Source organism: Oncorhynchus mykiss, chromosome 26 (assembly GCF_057628025.1).
Source record: "Oncorhynchus mykiss isolate SJ-2025 chromosome 26, ASM5762802v1, whole genome shotgun sequence".
Classification (NCBI taxonomy): Eukaryota; Metazoa; Chordata; class Actinopteri; order Salmoniformes; family Salmonidae; genus Oncorhynchus; species Oncorhynchus mykiss.
The window spans coordinates 41,853,535-41,871,737 of NC_143047.1; the positions used below are offsets into that span (position 1 = coordinate 41,853,535).

The 18,203-nt window shown below is 49.4% G+C and overlaps 1 protein-coding gene across 3 annotated transcripts in view; it reads right to left on the reverse strand.

The window, feature by feature from the left end:
- The window catches only part of ttc17 (tetratricopeptide repeat domain 17), a 25,066-nt gene continuing 6,863 nt past the window's right edge, over positions 1-18,203 (reverse strand). For all 3 annotated transcript variants that reach the window (XM_090223082.1, XM_090223083.1, XM_090223084.1), the window contains exons 8-24: positions 16,809-16,948; positions 15,944-16,104; positions 14,610-14,869; positions 14,366-14,481; positions 13,446-13,599; positions 13,118-13,189; positions 12,727-12,951; positions 11,004-11,190; positions 9,603-9,734; positions 9,123-9,370; positions 7,656-7,812; positions 7,264-7,384; positions 5,278-5,437; positions 4,211-4,294; positions 3,967-4,086; positions 3,657-3,800; positions 1-2,676 (exon numbers count right to left, since the gene is read on the reverse strand). In XM_090223082.1, the coding sequence (XP_090079208.1) occupies positions 2,545-2,676; positions 3,657-3,800; positions 3,967-4,086; positions 4,211-4,294; positions 5,278-5,437; positions 7,264-7,384; positions 7,656-7,812; positions 9,123-9,370; positions 9,603-9,734; positions 11,004-11,190; positions 12,727-12,951; positions 13,118-13,189; positions 13,446-13,599; positions 14,366-14,481; positions 14,610-14,869; positions 15,944-16,104; positions 16,809-16,948 (2,613 nt within the window). In that variant the 3' untranslated portion in view covers positions 1-2,544. The remainder of the gene's footprint in view (positions 2,677-3,656; positions 3,801-3,966; positions 4,087-4,210; positions 4,295-5,277; positions 5,438-7,263; positions 7,385-7,655; positions 7,813-9,122; positions 9,371-9,602; positions 9,735-11,003; positions 11,191-12,726; positions 12,952-13,117; positions 13,190-13,445; positions 13,600-14,365; positions 14,482-14,609; positions 14,870-15,943; positions 16,105-16,808; positions 16,949-18,203) is intronic.

Sequence of the window (18,203 nt, forward strand, 5' to 3'; positions counted from 1 at the left end):
TTAAGTTTCAAGGCATCAAAACATCTCGCTTTTTATTTCCCAGAGAGGTCTGAAGTTCGTAAGAAGACAATGGATACATTCAAACGATGAGCCGATCAACTTCTATGTCCCACTGCCTTAATACTGTACACAACAGTTAGATTTACAGTTTGAAAAACGGTCAAAAGTGAACCGTGTTTTTTTCTTGGCCCTGACAAATCATTTCTAGAAATAAAAGAGCAAACGTAAACACATTACAGTTAACTTTTTGTTGTTGTTGCTATGCATTAACGTTCCTTTCAGAAAAATACATTTTCATTTATTCATTGTAGGTCCCCCACATAAATAGGAATGATTAAAAAAAAAACAAGGGCAAAACAAGACAAATCGATATTCATTTTGTTAAGCAGCCATAATTGTAAAAAGGTTTTGAGATCCACCACCCGGTAAACCTGCGTTTAGTTAGCGAGTTACAAACCAGCAGCCATTTCTGTCTCTTTACCAAACCTTTTCTTAATCATAAGAAATTACTGTGTGATGACAACTGTTCTTCCAATTAAAAGAAATGTAAAAAAAACAGCACCATCTATGGGATTATATCTGTCTGGTAAATCACCTACTGCATTGTCCTTCTGGATCGATTCCTAACCAATTAAACTCTTCCCTTCGGTGTGTTTCACCATCCCCAGAAAAACTAAAAGGACTCTCAGCCCTTAAAGAAAAGAGGAATCGTAGGGGCCCCCCTTACAACACATAAAATAAAAGCAGATTTCCTTCCCTCAATACTGTGACTGAATTGGGCAGGTTTCCAGTTACATCATATAGTTTTCTTCAGTGAACACCTTGAGGAATGAAGGACAGAGGGAAAGATGTGTGTGAATTCGTGAAATAAAACAATGTCCTGTCTGTACTTCCTAGTCCAACTCCACTGAAGACAGAACAAAGAACAGCAGCCTTCTGGCTCTATATACTGTAGTCTATGGGACTCTATATACTGTAGTCTATGGGACTCTATATACTGTAGTCTATGGGACTCTATATACTGTAGTCTATGGGACAGGGAGGCTGAGTGATGGGACTCTATATACTGTAGTCTATGGGACAGGTAGGCTGAGTGATGGGACTCTATATACTGTAGTCTATGGGACAGGTAGGCTGAATGATGAGACTATGCTGGGCTCTATATACTGTAGTCTATGGGACAGGGAGGCTGAATGATGAGACTATGCTGGGCTCTATATACTGTAGTCTATGGGACAGGTAGGCTGAATGATGAGACTATGCTGGGCTCTATATACTGTAGTCTATGGGACAGGGAGGCTGAGTGATGGGACTCTATATACTGTAGTCTATGGGACAGGGAGGCTGAGTGATGGGACTCTATACTGTAGTCTATGGGACAGGGAGGCTGAGTGATGGGACTCTATATACTGTAGTCTATGGGACAGGGAGGCTGAGTGATGGGACTCTATATACTGTAGTCTATGGGACAGGGAGGCTGAGTGATGGGACTCTATATACTGTAGTCTATGGGACAGGGAGGCTGAGTGATGGGACTCTATACTGTAGTCTATGGGACAGGGAGGCTGAGTGATGGGACTCTATATACTGTAGTCTATGGGACAGGGAGGCTGAGTGATGGGACTCTATATACTGTAGTCTATGGGATAGGGAGGCTGAATGATGAGACTATGCTGGGCTCTATATACTGTAGTCTATGGGACAGGGAGGCTGAATGATGAGACTATGCTGGGCTCTATATACTGTAGTCTATGGGACAGGGAGGCTGAGTGATGGGACTCTATATACTGTAGTCTATGGGATAGGGAGGCTGAATGATGAGACTATGCTGGGCTCTATATACTGTAGTCTATGGGACAGGGAGGCTGAATGATGAGACTATGCTGGGCTCTATATACTGTAGTCTATGGGACTCTATATACTGTAGTCTATGGGACTCTATATACTGTAGTCTATGGGACAGGGAGGCTGAGTGATGGGACTCTATATACTGTAGTCTATGGGATAGGGAGGCTGAATGATGAGACTATGCTGGGCTCTATATACTGTAGTCTATGGGACAGGGAGGCTGAATGATGAGACTATGCTGGGCTCTATATACTGTAGTCTATGGGACAGGGAGGCTGAATGACGGGATACATCCCAAAGCTTCCTAATAGAATTGCGAATGGAAGTGGTTGGTTTTACCCCCTACGACCAGAGTCTGAGGTCACAGCGAATGGAAGTGGTTGGTTTTACCCCCTACGACCAGTCTGAAATCACAGCGAATGGAAGTGGTTGGTTTTACCCCCTACGACCGGAGTCTGAGATCACAGCGAATGGAAGTGGTTGGTTTTACCCCCTACGACCAGAGTCTGAGGTCACAGCGAATGGAACCCCTGAATTCCTTTGGACATAAATTATATGGCAATGACTTAAAAAAAACATTATTATTATTTTTGTTTTTAAATCAACAACCGATTTCTTGTGAGTAACTACCGTAAGTTATGTTTTTGTATGTGTGTATGGTGTGTGTGTGCCGAGGGCTTCTCCTGTGGAGTCGTCTCAGGGTAGACGGCGGTCCTTCTTGGTTAGCAGGTAACACTGGATGGTTCTCAGGCGGTCCTTGGCAGGGGCAAACTCTGGCTGCAGCTCCAGAGTGGACTCATACCAGCGCATGGCCTTCTCAAACTCCTCCTGGAGAGACACACACACCAGTGAACAAGGAATAATAAATACAACTGATCAGTATTTACACAAATTACCACAATTCATACTCATGTCATCATTTGACACAGCAGCATTAGCAGCAGCATTAGCATTCTTCAACACACCCCCCTGACACGCAACCAGCATAAGATTCCACACACACTTACCAATACCAGCATAAATAACCTGCTTCACAACCACTGACACTTGAAGGGAATTAAGCACCTAAACCAGACGACAGACCCTGAACCAGACGGCAGACCCTGAACCAGACGGCAGACCCTGAACCAGACGGCAGACCCTGAACCAGACGGCAGACCCTGAACCAGACGACAGACCCTGAACCAGACGACAGACCCTAAACCAGACCCTGAACCAGACGGCAGACCCTGAACCACGAACCAGACGACAGACCCTGAACCACGAACCAGACGACAGACCCTGAACCAGACGACAGACCCTGAACCAGACGACAGACCCTGAACCAGACGACAGACCCTGAACCAGACGACAGACCCTGAACCAGACGACAGACCCTGAACCAGACGACAGACCCTGAACCAGACGACAGACCCTGAACCAGACGACAGACCCTGAACCAGACGACAGACCCTGAACCAGACGACAGACCCTGAACCAGACGACAGACCCTGAACCAGACGGCAGACCCTGAACCAGACGGCAGACCCTGAACCAGACGGCAGACCCTGAACCAGACGGCAGACCCTGAACCAGACCCTGAACCAGACGGCAGACCCTGAACCAGACGGCAGACCCTGAACCAGACGGCAGACCCTGAACCAGACGGCAGACCATGAACCAGACGGCAGACCATGAACCACGAACCAGACGACAGACCCTGAACCAGACAACAGACAGACCTAAACCAGACGACAGACCCTGAACCAGACGACTCATGGTCAGGCCATGACAACAATGCTGTTCCGTTCCCATGGTGGTGGGCTCACCATGGCGATGTAGACGTTGGCGAGGGTGAAGTGGTTGACAACGAAGTGTGGGGCGATCTCCACAGCCATGCGGGCCACGGTCAGAGCGTCCTCCCACAGCCGCGCATTCTGGAAGATGTTGGCCAGGCTGATCAGAGGTACATCCTGAGAGGGAGGGCGGGGAAGGAGGGAGGGAAGGAGAGAGAGATACTGAATTATCACACAGCCCTAAAGCACAGGGTCATGTTCAGCAGTTCACACAGTAGAAATATGTTTTGCAAAGGAAAACAAACGTGTGTGTTAATATTGGGCAAGTCTCAGTCCATGTTACCTTCATGTGGTGCGGGGCGTAGTGGAGGGCTTGGCGTAGGCAGTCGATGGCCCTCTTGCCCTGACCCTTCACCCTCCAGTAGAGAGCAGACATGCTGGACAAGACCCACGATGTCTGGTTCTGCTCAGGAGAGGAGAGACTTTCATTTGTCTGCATCTTTATACTGCCGGAAGATGCTGTGATTTGGGTGAAACAGGGTTGTAGACTTGCCTGACTGGCAGCTGCCACCTTCACAAACACTTACCTTCTCCAAGACCTTGGCGATGCGCGTGCCCACCTGCTCAAAGGACTGAGGGGAGAACTTATCTTTGCCCAGATTCTGTAGAACCTGAATGACAAACGGAAATCCGGTTGAGGATCATGACAGAACAGTGAAATGATAAAGACTGGTGAGATGTGAGAGACTCTGTCCCCTACCTCTCAGAGTTGACTCTCTCTGCCCCCTCCCTCTCAGAGTTGACTCTCTCTGCCCCCTCCCTCTCAGAGTTGACTCTCTCTGCCCCCTCCCTCTCAGAGTTGACTCTCTCTGCCCCCTCCCTCTCAGAGTTGACTCTCTCTGCCCCCTCCCTCTCAGAGTTGACTCTCTCTGCCCCCTCCCTCTCAGAGTAGACTCTCTCTGCCCCCTCCCTCTCAGAGTAGACTCTCTCTGCCCCCTCCCTCTCAGAGTAGACTCTCTCTGCCCCCTCCCTCTCAGAGTAGACTCTCTCTGCCCCCTCCCTCTCAGAGTAGACTCTCTCTGCCCCCTCCCTCTCAGAGTAGACTCTCTCTGCCCCCTCCCTCTCAGAGTAGACTCTCTCTGCCCCCTCCCTCTCAGAGTAGACTCTCTCTGCCCCCTCCCTCTCAGAGTAGACTCTCTCTGCCCCCTCCCTCTCAGAGTAGACTCTCTCTGTCCCCTACCTCTCAGAGTAGACTCTCTCTGCCCCCTCCCTCTCAGAGTTGACTCTCTCTGCCCCCTCCCTCTCAGAGTTGACTCTCTCTGCCCCCTCCCTCTCAGAGTAGACTCTCTCTGCCCCCTCCCTCTCAGAGTAGACTCTCTCTGTATCCTACCTCTCAGAGTAGACTCTCTCTGTCTCCTACCTCTCAGAGTAGACTCGCTCTGTCTCCTACCTCTCAGAGTAGACTCTCTGTCCCCTACCTCTCCGAGTTGACTCTCTCCGTCTCCTACCTCTCCGAGTTGACTCTCTCCGTCTCCTACCTCTCCGAGTTGACTCTCTCCGTCTCCTACCTCTCTGAGTTGACTCTCTCTGTCTCCTACCTCTCTGAGTTGACTCTCTGTCTCCTACCTCTCTGAGTTGACTCTCTGTCCCCTACCTCTCTGAGTTGACTCTCTCCGGTGTAGTGGATGGCGGCGCGGTTGGCCACGCCAGCCAGGTGGTCCAGGGTGTGCATGCTGGCAGCCAGGTTGGCGTTGCACAATGGCTCCACCGCAGGCTCCTGGAGTGGAGTGGTAAAGTCTATGTGTTCTGTGATGCTGCGGAGGGAGGGGGGAAGCGAGAGAACAGCGGGGGAGGGGGGAAGCGAGAGAACAGCGGAGGAGGGGGGAAACGAGAGAACAGGGAGGGAGGGGGGAAACGAGAGAACCGGGAGGGAGGGGGGAAACGAGAGAACAGCGGGGGAGGGGGGAAGCGAGAGAACAGCGGGGGAGGGGGGAAGCGAGAGAACAGCGAGGGAGGGGGGAAACGAGAGAACAGCGGGGGAGGGGGAAGCGAGAGAACAGCGGGGGAGGGGGAAGCGAGAGAACAGCGGGGGAGGGGGGAAGCGAGAGAACAGCGGGGGAGGGGGGAATAGAACTTTAGACATTTTTCTAATTAAAAAGTGGCTTTGGATGTTAAGAAGATATTTATTTTGCCAAAATGTTGAACTATCTCCTTCCCCAGAGTCAGATGAAGTCATGGTTACCAATGTTATGTGTACAGTTTGGAGGAAGTTGAAGGTAGTTTTATGCTAGTTGCTACAGTAGACTTCCTGTCACTGGGCTAGTGAGCAATTGCTCCAGACACGACCGTGCTTCATACGGCACAGAGACATACAAATGGTATCCAAGAGTTCATCTTAACAGTGTAAATATATATTAAAAAAGGAGTTTAAAACTCCAACTATCCCTTTCAGTCCTAATAAAGTGAATCCCAACTGACTCCAGTGGCAGTCAACATTTTACTAGTTAGTTGAATCAGCTGTGTCGGTGCAGGGTTGGAACAATGTGGACTGGGAGGTAGATTCCCCAGGGGAGGGTTGGAACAATGTGGACTGGGAGGTAGATTCCCCAGGGGAGGGTTGGAACAATGTGGACCGGGAGGTAGATTCCCCAGGGGAAGGTTGGAACAATGTGGACCGGGAGGTAGATTCTCCAGGGGAGGGTTGGAACAATGTGGACCGGGAGGTAGATTCCCCAGGGGAGGGTTGGAACAATGTGGACTAGGAGGTAGATTCCCCAGGGGAGGGTTGGAACAATGTGGACTGGGAGGTAAATTCCCCAGGGGAGGGTTGGAACAATGTGGACCGGGAGGTAGATTCCCCACGGGAAGGTTGGAACAATGTGGACCGGGAGGTAGATTCCCCAGGGGAGGGTTGGAACAATGTGGACCGGGAGGTAGATTCCCCAGGGGAGGGTTGGAACAATGTGGACCGGGAGGTAGATTCCCCAGGGGAGGGTTGGAACAATGTGGACCGGGAGGTAGATTCCCCAGGGGAGGGTTGGAACAATGTGGACCGGGAGGTAGATTCCCCAGGGGAGGGTTGGAACAATGTGGACCGGGAGGTAGATTCCCCAGGGGAGGGTTGGAACAATGTGGACCGGGAGGTAGATTCCCCAGGGGAGGGTTGGAACAATGTGGACTAGGAGGTAGATTCCCCAGGGGAGGGTTGGAACAATGTGGACTGGGAGGTAGATTCCCCAGGGGAGGGTTGGAACAATGTGGACTGGGAGGTAGATTCCCCAGGGGAGGGTTGGAACAATGTGGACCGGGAGGTAGATTCCCCAGGGGAGGGTTGGAACAATGTGGACCGGGAGGTAGATTCCCCAGGGGAGGGTTGGAACAATGTGGACCGGGAGGTAGATTCCCCAGGGGAGGGTTGGAACAATGTGGACTAGGAGGTAGATTCCCCAGGGGAGGGTTGGAACAATGTGGACTGGGAGGTAGATTCCCCAGGGGAGGGTTGGGAAACCACTGTCACACACACACTATATATAGTTATATCTATGAGATAACCAGACAGAGTTCAAAGGTTGAATTTACAACACTGTCCTAACCCCTTACACAAGACAGACAGAGGTCAAAGGGGAAGGTTGGTACTGACTCGATGTTCTTGGCAGACACGGCCAGCCAGGTACTGGCCACGGTGGTGAGGTCTACCCTGCGTGTTCTCTGGCACTCCTCTGGCCCCGGCCAGCCCAGACCGGTATAGTCCCTCCATCGCCCTGCACACACACACACACACACACACTTTCTTAGTATGGTTCAATGATGATGACTAAGAGAACTGTCTTTATGGGAGAATCTCAAATTGTATTTCCTTGATTCCTCATATCCTTCTCAGAACCCATTGGATGTTAAAGTCAGAGGTCCCTCCCAACTGGCCTTCTTCTCCAATGGGTTTTGAGGAGGCGGCGAGAGGACACGAGGAGTCAAGTAAATACAATTGAGATTGTCACTGTGAGTTTGTCTGTGAGCATGCAGGCTGTTGATTACCTGAGGGCCCGGGGGACGGGATGGTGGGGCCGCTGATCTCCAGAACAGAGTGGCCTCCAGGGAGCAGTGTCTCCCCCTGCAGGGTGTCCTCAGCACTGCCCCAGACCTCAGGGCTGTCCGCCTTGGGCTTCCTCACACGCTTCACCTGGAATGTGATCTGTGGAGGACCAGGAACACAGAGAGGGGGATGTTGGGCTGGGGCCTGGCTACTGTTTGGACAGAACTTCATATACATCATGGTAGTTACTCAGGACAGGTACCACTCAGCCCCCTGTCTGTTTCTATATTACATCATGGTAGTTACTCAGGACATGTACCACTCAGCCCCCTGTCTGTCTCTATATTACATCATGGTAGTTACTCAGGACATGTACCACTCAGCCCCCTGTCTGTTTCTATATTACATCATGGTAGTTACTCAGGACATGTACCACTCAGCCCCCTGTCTGTCTCTATATTACATCATGGTAGTTACTCAGGACAGGACATGTACCACTCAACCCCCTGTCTGTCTCTATATTACATCATGGTAGTTACTCAGGACAGGACACCTACCCACTCAGCCCCCTGTCTGTCTCTATATTACATCATGGTAGTTACTCAGGACAGGACATGTACCACTCAGCCCCCTGTCTGTCTATATATTACATCATGGTAGTTACTCAGGACATGTACCACTCAGCCCCCTGTCTGTCTCTATATTACATCATGGTAGTTACTCAGGACAGGACATGTACCACTCAGCCCCCTGTCTGTCTCTATATTACATCATGGTAGTTACTCAGGACAGGACATGTACCACTCAGCCCCCTGTCTGTCTCTATAGTACATCATGGTAGTTACTCAGGACAGGACACCTACCCACTCAGCCCCCTGTCTGTCTCTATATTACATCATGGTAGTTACTCAGGACAGGACATGTACCACTCAGCCCCCTGTCTGTCTCTATATTACATCATGGTAGTTACTCAGGACAGGACATGTACCACTCAGCCCCCTGTCTGTTTCTATATTACATCATGGAGGTTACTCAGGACAGGACATGTACCACTCAACCCCCTGTCTGTTTCTATATTACATCATGGTAGTTACTCAGGACATGTACCACTCAGCCCCCTGTCTGTCTCTATATTACATCATGGTAGTTACTCAGGACAGGACATGTACCACTCAGCCCCCTGTCTGTTTCTATATTACATCATGGAGGTTACTCAGGACAGGACATGTACCACTCAACCCCCTGTCTGTCTCTATATTACATCATGGTAGTTATTCAGTACATGTACCACTCAGCCCCCTGTCTGTCTCTATATTACATCATGGTAGTTACTCAGGACAGGACATGTACCACTCAGCCTCCGATCTGTCTCTATATTACATCATGGTAGTTACTCAGTACATGTACCACTCAGCCTCCTGTCTGTCTCTATATTACATCATGATAGTTACTCAGGACAGGACACCTACCCACTCAGCCCCCTCGTCATCCTCACAGTTCCCGAAGCATGGCCCTCCTCCGCTCCGGCCCGCTCCCATCACCCGGTCGTTCTTCAGCACACGGATGCCCCTCAGGTCGCCCCGCTTGCCCCCCACGTCCAGAGCCCCTTCGAAGGCCCCCATCAGCTCCTCCTTCAGCTGCCACTCCTCCTCATCCCTCTCTCCTCCTCCAGGCTGTTGGCTTGCCTCTCCAGAGCCGTTACTGTCCAGCACCACCTCTGTTACAAACAGAAAGGCAGGGTCCTGTTCATTAGGTACCAAACGGAAGAAAACGGACAGAAACAGGGAGGGTTTAACATGACATGTGTAGTTTTTCCGTTTCAAAACGTTTTGCTACAGTGCCCTAATGAACAGGACCCAGATGTTTGAGAATCTGAGTGTGCATAACTCCATGGACAGTTCTGTTCATTTGATTTCATACAGTCATAGTCCAAATCACAAGGGTCTTACTCTCAAACAGGAGGGCTTCCTGAGCCTGGGCAGCCGTGGTGGTGGGGTCCTCCTGCTGCTTCTGTCTACTGCCAGCCTCCCATTCATCTAGATGTAGAGTCACATCCTCCTCACCGACACACAAAGCACCCTCTGTTGACACACACACACTAAAGCCATCAGCACACACACACACTAAAGCCATCAGCACACACACACACACACACACACTAAAGCCATCAGCACACACACACACACACACACTAAAGCCATCAGCACACACACACACACACACTAAAGCCATCAGCACACACACACACACTAAAGCCATCAGCACACACACACACACACTAAAGCCATCAGCACACACACACACTAAAGCCATCAGCACACACACACTACACTGGCCTTCCAACCATGTGCATGACGTTCAAGCAACAGATACAGAAACCAGAACTGGACCTCCTAGTGGAGACGGGTCTCTCTTGTAACCCTGCACCTTTTCACCTCTACATAGAAAGTGTGTGTGTGGAGGTTCTAAACATGGTGAGAGGGTTGGCGTCTGATTGGCAAATATAGACTTTTTAAAAAGCAGCAGCAGGACTATTTTTAACGGCTTCAATTATTGAGAGGAACATTTCTCCACTTAAAACACTTTCCTCTTTTCCCCACATTCTAGAGAGAGAGAGAGAGAGAGAGAGAGAGAGAGAGAGAGAGAGAGAGAGAGAGAGAGAGAGAGAGAGAGAGAGAGAGAGAGAGAGAGAGAGAGAGAGAGAGAGAGAGAGAGAGAGAGAGAGAGAGAGAGAGAGAGAGAGAGAGAGAGAGAGAGAGAGAGAGAGAGAGAGAGAGAGAGAGAGAGAGAGAGAGAGAGAGAGAGAGAGAGAGAGAGAGAGAGAGAGAGAGAGAGAGAGAGAGAGAGAGAGAGAGAGAGAGAGAGAGAGAGAGAGAGAGAGAGAGAGAGAGACAGAAAGAGAGAGACAGAAAAAGACAGAAAGAGACAGAAAGCGGCAGAAAGAGACAGAAAGCGAGAGAGAGAGACAGAAAGCGAGAGAGAGACAGAAAGCGAGAGAGAGACAGAAAGCGAGAGACAGACAGAAAGCGAGAGACAGACAGAAAGCGAGAGACAGACAGAAAGAGAGAGACAGACAGACAGACTGCAGATAGACCTGGAATCTAACTCCAATACTGCAGCTGATCACCTGATTAATATTAAAGCCTTTAGACAAGATAGTCAGACAGAGGTCAAAGGTTGAATTTACAACACTGTCACTCACCCCTTACACAAGACAGACAGAGGTCAAAAGGGGAAGGTTGGTACTGACAATAAAATAAGCCAAGTACCACTTATCCCAGGCCTCCCAAATTAATTTCCACAACAATGGACAATAAAGTATGGCATGAGAGGTGAACCGGGGCACTCACGCGGACATGGCGAGCGCTGCAGGTTGTAGAGGAATGGGTAGAACTGCAGGCATCGCAGAAGGGGCAGGCTGGCACGGCACTGGGCACAACTGGCAGAGAGAGCCAGGGTCTGGCGGAACAGGTCCAGGGCGCCCGTCACGTTGCCCTGGGCCAGATTCACGCTTACCAGGCTCAGGAGAGTGTGGGGCTGCCAGGGGACCAGAGGAGAGCAGGGAAACAGAGTCATTAGAATGGATATCATTATATAACATCCCATTGGGACCATACTGTGGATATCATTACATAACATCCCATTGGGACCATACTGTGGATTAGGACCATTCTGTGGATATCCTTACATAACATCCCATTGGGACCATACTGTGAATATCATTATATAACATCCCATTAGGACCATACTGTGGATATCATTACATAACATCCCATTGGGACCATACTGTGGATATCATTATATAACATCCCATTAGGACCATACTGTGGATATCATTATATAACATCCCATTAGAGAACACTGTGGATATCATTACATAACACCCCATTAGAGAACACTGTGGATATCATTACATAACATCCCATTAGAGAACACTGTGGATATCATTACATAACACCCCATTAGAGAACACTGTGGATATCATTACATAACACCCCATTAGAGAACACTGTGGATATCATTACATAACATCCCATTAGAGAACACTGTGGATATCATTACATAACACCCCATTAGAGAACACTGTGGATATCATTACATAACATCCCATTAGAGAACACTGTGGATATCATTACATAACATCCCATTAGAGAACACTGTGGATATCATTACATAACATCCCATTAGAGAACACTGTGGATATCATTACATAACATCCCATTAGAGAACACTGTGGATATCATTACATAACATCCCATTAGAGAACACTGTGGATATCATTACATAACATCCCATTAGAGAACACTGTGGACAACTCCTAAAGGTGCTGTATGACACTTTAAAACTGGTTTAATTGAACGTTTAATTAACTAGGCAAGTCAATTAAGAACAAATTCTTATTTACAATGACGGCCTACCCCGGCCAAACCCGGACGACGCTGGGCCAATTGTGCGCCACCCTATGGGACTCCCAATCACGGCCGGATGCGATACAGCCTGGATTCGACCCGGGGACTGTAGTGACGTCTCTTGCACCGAGACGCAGTGCCAAAGACCGCTGCGCCACTCGGGATTTATGTCATGCAAGAACAGGAATATGAATGTAAGAAAAGGAGTGTGTGTGTGTGTGTGTGTGTGTGTGTGTGTGTGTGTGTGTGTGTGTGTGTGTGTGTGTGTGTACACCTCGGAGGTGTTGAGAACTAAGGTGTCCTCCAGCAGTGTGCGATTTGATTGTTACGTGGAGCAGACCATTGCTGAAATACCAGTCCATCGTATCCTACTAGAAGAGCCTCAGATATAGCTGCAAGCTGTTAGTAGTCCTGATATTTGGCAGTCTCAGCCAGGTACAACACCTGACAGTGCGTGGCCTGCAGGCCTGCCTAAGACTCGAGCAAAGCAGAGGGCTAGGAACTGCTCCTTGTCAGCTGTTAGGGGTCGCCTGGCTGTCTGGAGAACACGGTGCTTTCTGTATCCTTAAGTGTCCGTGCAGACAAAGACCTTTGAGATGTTTCAATCCTTCTGGATTGTAATGTGATTTGTGCATTTAAATAAAGTAGTTAAAAGTGTGTGTACCTCAGAGGCGTTGAGTGCCAGGGCGTCCTCCAGCAGAGTGTGTGCATGGGAGCTGAGGCCGTGGCGCAGAAGCAGATTGGCAGCGTTGACGAGGGGCAGGTGGCGCTGGGTGGGCGGAGCCGAGGCCAGGGAGTGGCGCAGACACTGCAGCGAGCTGGTACCGTTACCCTTCGCCCGCCAGAACAACGCCGCCTCGTTCTGGAGCAACCAGCCAGGGGCGCTAGCCTGGAGGAGAGGAGGATGTACACTGTCTGAAGACGGATCATTTCCTATTACAACTGTGGAAGGCTGTTCATTCTGACAGAACAGCACAAAGCCATCGCATTTCTCAGGACAGTAGTGGAGGATATTTCTGATATGAAACAATGTTTCTCTGTTCTACGGCACTCACCTTCTTCATGGCTTGGGCTATGCTGGCACCAGCCTGCTCCAAACTCCAGCCTCTGCTGCGAGACAGCAGTACCTGCATCCACACACACACACACACACACACACACACACAGGATCAGCACAGTGACACACTTCAACCCTGCTCCAATGGGGCTGCTCTGTGGCTGACTCAGTGGTGCTCCCAGTGGTGAAGATGGGTACTGTGACAGAAAACACATTTCTGTTGTCTCTGTAAAATGGATTAATAAAGATGGTATTGTATTGAATCCAAAGCCCAGTCTCTAAAATATGTTGATGTTACAGACCACCTATCCAACACACGCACTGACCTGGGTGGCGTGGGGGTCTGGTAGCTCCTTGTCCTCCAAGGTCCAGCCCACAGAGGCAGGCAGGTCAGCTGGAGGGGGCTGGAGTACAGGGCCACAGTCTGGAGAAGCCAGGGAGGAGGGAGGGGGTCCGGTACCGTACAGCACCGTCTGCAGGCTGAACACACATCAGTGAGGTCAGCAAATACATGAATGTCATATCATACATCACATGTTACACAAACCATGCTGAGGAAGAGGCTCTAAGAGTCAACACAATCGACCAGCACACACACGGCTTCAAGATACAAAACACACCATGTTAGAAACAGGCACAAAAAGGTAGCATACACAAACAACCTGGCACACACAAACCCGAGGCCCAGTGTCTAACACGCTAACCCGAGGCCCAGTGTCTAACACGCTAACCCGGGGCCCAGTGTCTAACACGCTAACCCGAGGTCCAGTGTCTAACACGCTAACCCGGGGCCCAGTGTCTAACACGCTAACACGGGGGCCAGTGTCTAACACGCTAACCCGGGGGCTCAGTGTCTAACACGCTAACCCGGGGGCCAGTGTCTAACACGCTAACCCGGGGGCCAGTGTCTAACACGCTAACCCGAGGCCCAGTGTCTAACACGCTAACCCGAGGCCCAGTGTCTAACACGCTAACCCGAGGCCCAGTGTCTAACACGCTAACCCGGGGCCCAGTGTCTAACACGCTAACCCGGGGGCCAGTGTCTAACACGCTAACCCGGGGGCCCAGTGTCTAACACGCTAACCCGGGGCCCAGTGTCTAACACGCTAACCCGGGGGCCAGTGTCTAACACGCTAACCCGGGGCCCAGTGTCTAACACGCTAACCTGGGGCCCAGTGTCTAACACACTAACCTGGGGCCCAGTGTCTAACACACTAACCTGGGGCCCTGTGTCTAACACACTAACCTGGGGCCCTGTGTCTCAGGTGGGAGGTAGAAGGTGGGTAGTAGGTGGGCGGGGGGGATGACAGGAAACTCATCAGCACAGTCTGCCCTCCGAGGCCACAGCAGCCTCTGAATGTCCTACAGACAAAACACACGCAGTCAGCTCCACAGAACCTTTAGACTGCCCTGCCGACACAGCACAAAGCCCACTATCCACACACACTAATAAATCCTGCCAAACACACACACACACAGTCTGAACTCACATCGGTGGGGGAGGCCTGGTGGCCCCAGAGGGCTGCAGGCTCAGGGTCTCCGGACACGGAGGGGTGGAGGTGTGAGCTGGTGGTCTGGTTGGTGCTCGGCTCCGACACCAGAGCAACGCTGCCCGCCACAGAGACCTCCTCTCCAAACTGGATGTGGTGGACGTGCTCAAACAGGTCTCCACGGTGATAACGCACCGGCAGGTCCAAGGGGCAGAACAGGCTGCTCTGTTGTTGGCCCAGACGACACATCTGGTGGTTGCCTGAACAAAACAACTCATTATTGATGACCTATTTTATGTTTACCGAGGTGAATAGACAGAATTAACTGACCAGCTCTAAATGGACATATTCATTTATATAAAACTCAAATCAAATGGTATTGGTTAGCAGATGTTAATGGTCACATACACATGGTTAGCAGATGTTATTGGTCACATACACATGGTTAGCAGATGTTATTGGTCACATACACATGGTTAGCAGATGTTATTGGTCACATACACATGGTTAGCAGATGTTATTGGTCACATACACATGGTTAGTAGATGTTATTGGTCACATACACATGGTTAGCAGATGTTATTGGTCACATACACATGTTTAGTAGATGTTATTGTTTACCAGATGTTATTGGTCACATACACATGGTTAGTAGATGTTATTGGTCACATACACATGTTTAGTAGATGTTATTGGTTAGCAGATGTTATTGGTCACATACACATGGTTAGTAGATGTTATTGGTCACATACACATGGTTAGTAGATGTTATTGGTCACATACACATGGTTAGTAGATGTTATTGGTCACATACACATGGTTAGTAGATGTTATTGGTTAGCAGATGTTATTGGTCACATACACATGGTTAGCAGATGTTATTGGTCACATACACATGGTTAGCAGATGTTATTGGTCACATACACATGGTTAGCAGATGTTAATGCGAGTGTAGCGAAATGCTTGAGGTTCTAGTTCCGACAGTGCAGTAATATCTAACAAGTCATCTAACAATCCCCCCCAACAACAACCTTATACACACAATCTAAAGGGGTGAATGATAATATGTTCATGTAAGTATATGGATGAACGATGGCTGCTCATCCATATACACTGTGTGTATTTGTGTGTGTGTGTATCTGTGAGTGTGTATTGCGCTTGTGTGTGTATTGCATTCAAGTGTGTGTATTGCATGTGAGTGTGTATGTATATTGTGTGCGAGCGAGTGTGTCTGTTTATTGTGTGTGAGTGTGTGTGCGTATATATTGTGTGCAAGTGTGTGTGAGTATATATTGCGTGCGAGTGTGTGTGTGTGTGTGTGTATAGCATCTCACCCAGCTGTGCCTCCTTGGCCATCTGGGTCTCGTGGATGATGTTGCGGAGGATCTGCTCTTCCTGCAGTAGCTTGTATTTGTCCAGGGCCTCCTGCTGACGCAGGTAGTGGTCATGCTGTTTCTGGTATTCCTTCAGCTCGTTCAGCGTGCGCTGCAGAGACCTGGGGGGGTGAGACAGATCACATATAGCTAGCCCGAGGCCTACTGACAGGTCACTGTGCTGTTATACACCGAGTGTACAAAACATTAAGAACACCTTCCTAATATTGAATGGCTCCCGTTGCCCTCAAGACAGACTCAATTCATGGGGACATGGACTCTACAAGGTGTTGAAAGCGTTCCACAGGGATGCTGACCCATGTTGACTCCAATGCTTCCCACAGTTGTGTCAAGTTGGCTGGATGTCCTTTGGGTGGTGGACCATTCTGTATACACACAGGAAACTGTTGGGCATGAAAAACACAGCAGCATTGCAGTTCTTGACACAAAGGCACTTCAATCTTTTGTCTTTACCCTCAATGGCACACATACACAATCCATGTCGGAAATGTCACAAGGCTTAACAATCCTTCTTTTAACCCGTCTCCTCCCCTTCATCTACACTGATTGAAGTGGATTTAACAAGTGACATCAATAAGAGATTACAGCTTTCACCTGGATTCCCCTGGTCGGTCTGTAATGGAAAGAGCAGGTGTTCATAATATTTTGTTGACTCAGGGTATTTTCAGCATTGTAACCTGTGCCATATGAAGAGGAAGTCTGTGTCCACAACAATACTTCCCTTCTCATCAAATCCCCTTCAAAAAGGTTCCTCACTCTCTATGAACCTAACCACACCCTGAGCAGTGAGGCGCTGTGCCTTTACCTGTGTTGGGCCTCCAGGCGCTGCTCCAGTTTCTGCTGACAGAGGACGGCGTGCTTCCTCCTCAGGGCCTGCTCAAAGCCCGGCTGGGCCTGGAGAGCCTGCTCATAGCACAGCACTGAGTGGTTATACTCCCCCAGCATCTAAAGACAAAGAGGATAGAGGACAGGAGGTAGAGACAGACAGAGATAAATAATCTATTAGAGATGATTCACTCGTCTAGTATAAAATGGAGAAAGAACTGAAGGTCAGGGCCGGTAACATTGAGAATAAATCAGCAGGAAAACACTTCCTGAGCACCTGGAGAAAACCATGCCAACAAGCACTGCAGTCACATCCTACATCCATATTCACTGCATAACTGTTGGATAAATTATTGCTATACTCCAGTTTTGTAAAAAATCCTCCTGTCAGTGTATCATCCTAGTGTCAGTGTATCATCCTAATGTCAGTGTATCATCCTAGTGTCAGTGTATCATCCTAGTGTCAGTGTATCAGCCTAGTGTATCAGCCTCGTGTCAGTGTATCAGCCTCGTGTATCAGCCTCATGTCAGTGTATCAGCCTCGTGTCAGTGTATCAGCCTCGTGTATAAGCCTCCTGTCAGTGTATCAGCCTAGTGTATCATCCTAATGTCAGTGTATCATCCTAGTGTCAGTGTATCAGCCTAGTGTATCAGCCTCGTGTCAGTGTATCAGCCTCGTGTCAGTGTATCAGCCTCGTGTCACTATCAGCCTCGTGTCACTATCAGCCTCGTGTCACTATCAGCCTCGTGTCAGTGTATCAGCCTAGTGTCAGTGTATCAGCCTAGTGTCAGTGTATCAGCCTAGTGTCAGTGTATCAGCCTAGTGTCAGTGTATCAGCCTAGTGTCAGTGTATCATCCTAGTGTCAGTGTATCAGCCTAGTGTCAGTGTGTCAGCCTAGTGTCAGTGTGTCAGCCTAGTGTCAGTGTGTCAGCCTAGTGTATCATCCTAGTGTATCATCCTAGTGTCAGTGTGTCAGCCTAGTGTATCATCCTAGTGTCAGTGTGTCAGCCTAGTGTATCATCCTAGTGTCAGTGTGTCAGCCTAGTGTATCATCCTAGTGTCAGTGTGTCAGCCAAGTGTATCATCCTAGTGTCAGTGTATCAGCCTTGTGTCGGTGTATAAGCCTCCTGTCAGTGTATCATCCTAGTGTATCAGCCTCGTGTCAGTGTATCAGCCTCGTGTCAGTGTATCAGCCTCGTGTCAGTGTATCAGCCTCGTGTCAGTGTATCAGCCTCGTGTATCAGCCTAGTGTCAGTGTATCAGCCTAGTGTCAGTGTATCATCCTAGTGTCAGTGTATCAGCCTAGTGTCAGTGTATCAGCCTAGTGTCAGTGTGTCAGCCTAGTGTATCATCCTAGTGTCAGTGTGTCAGCC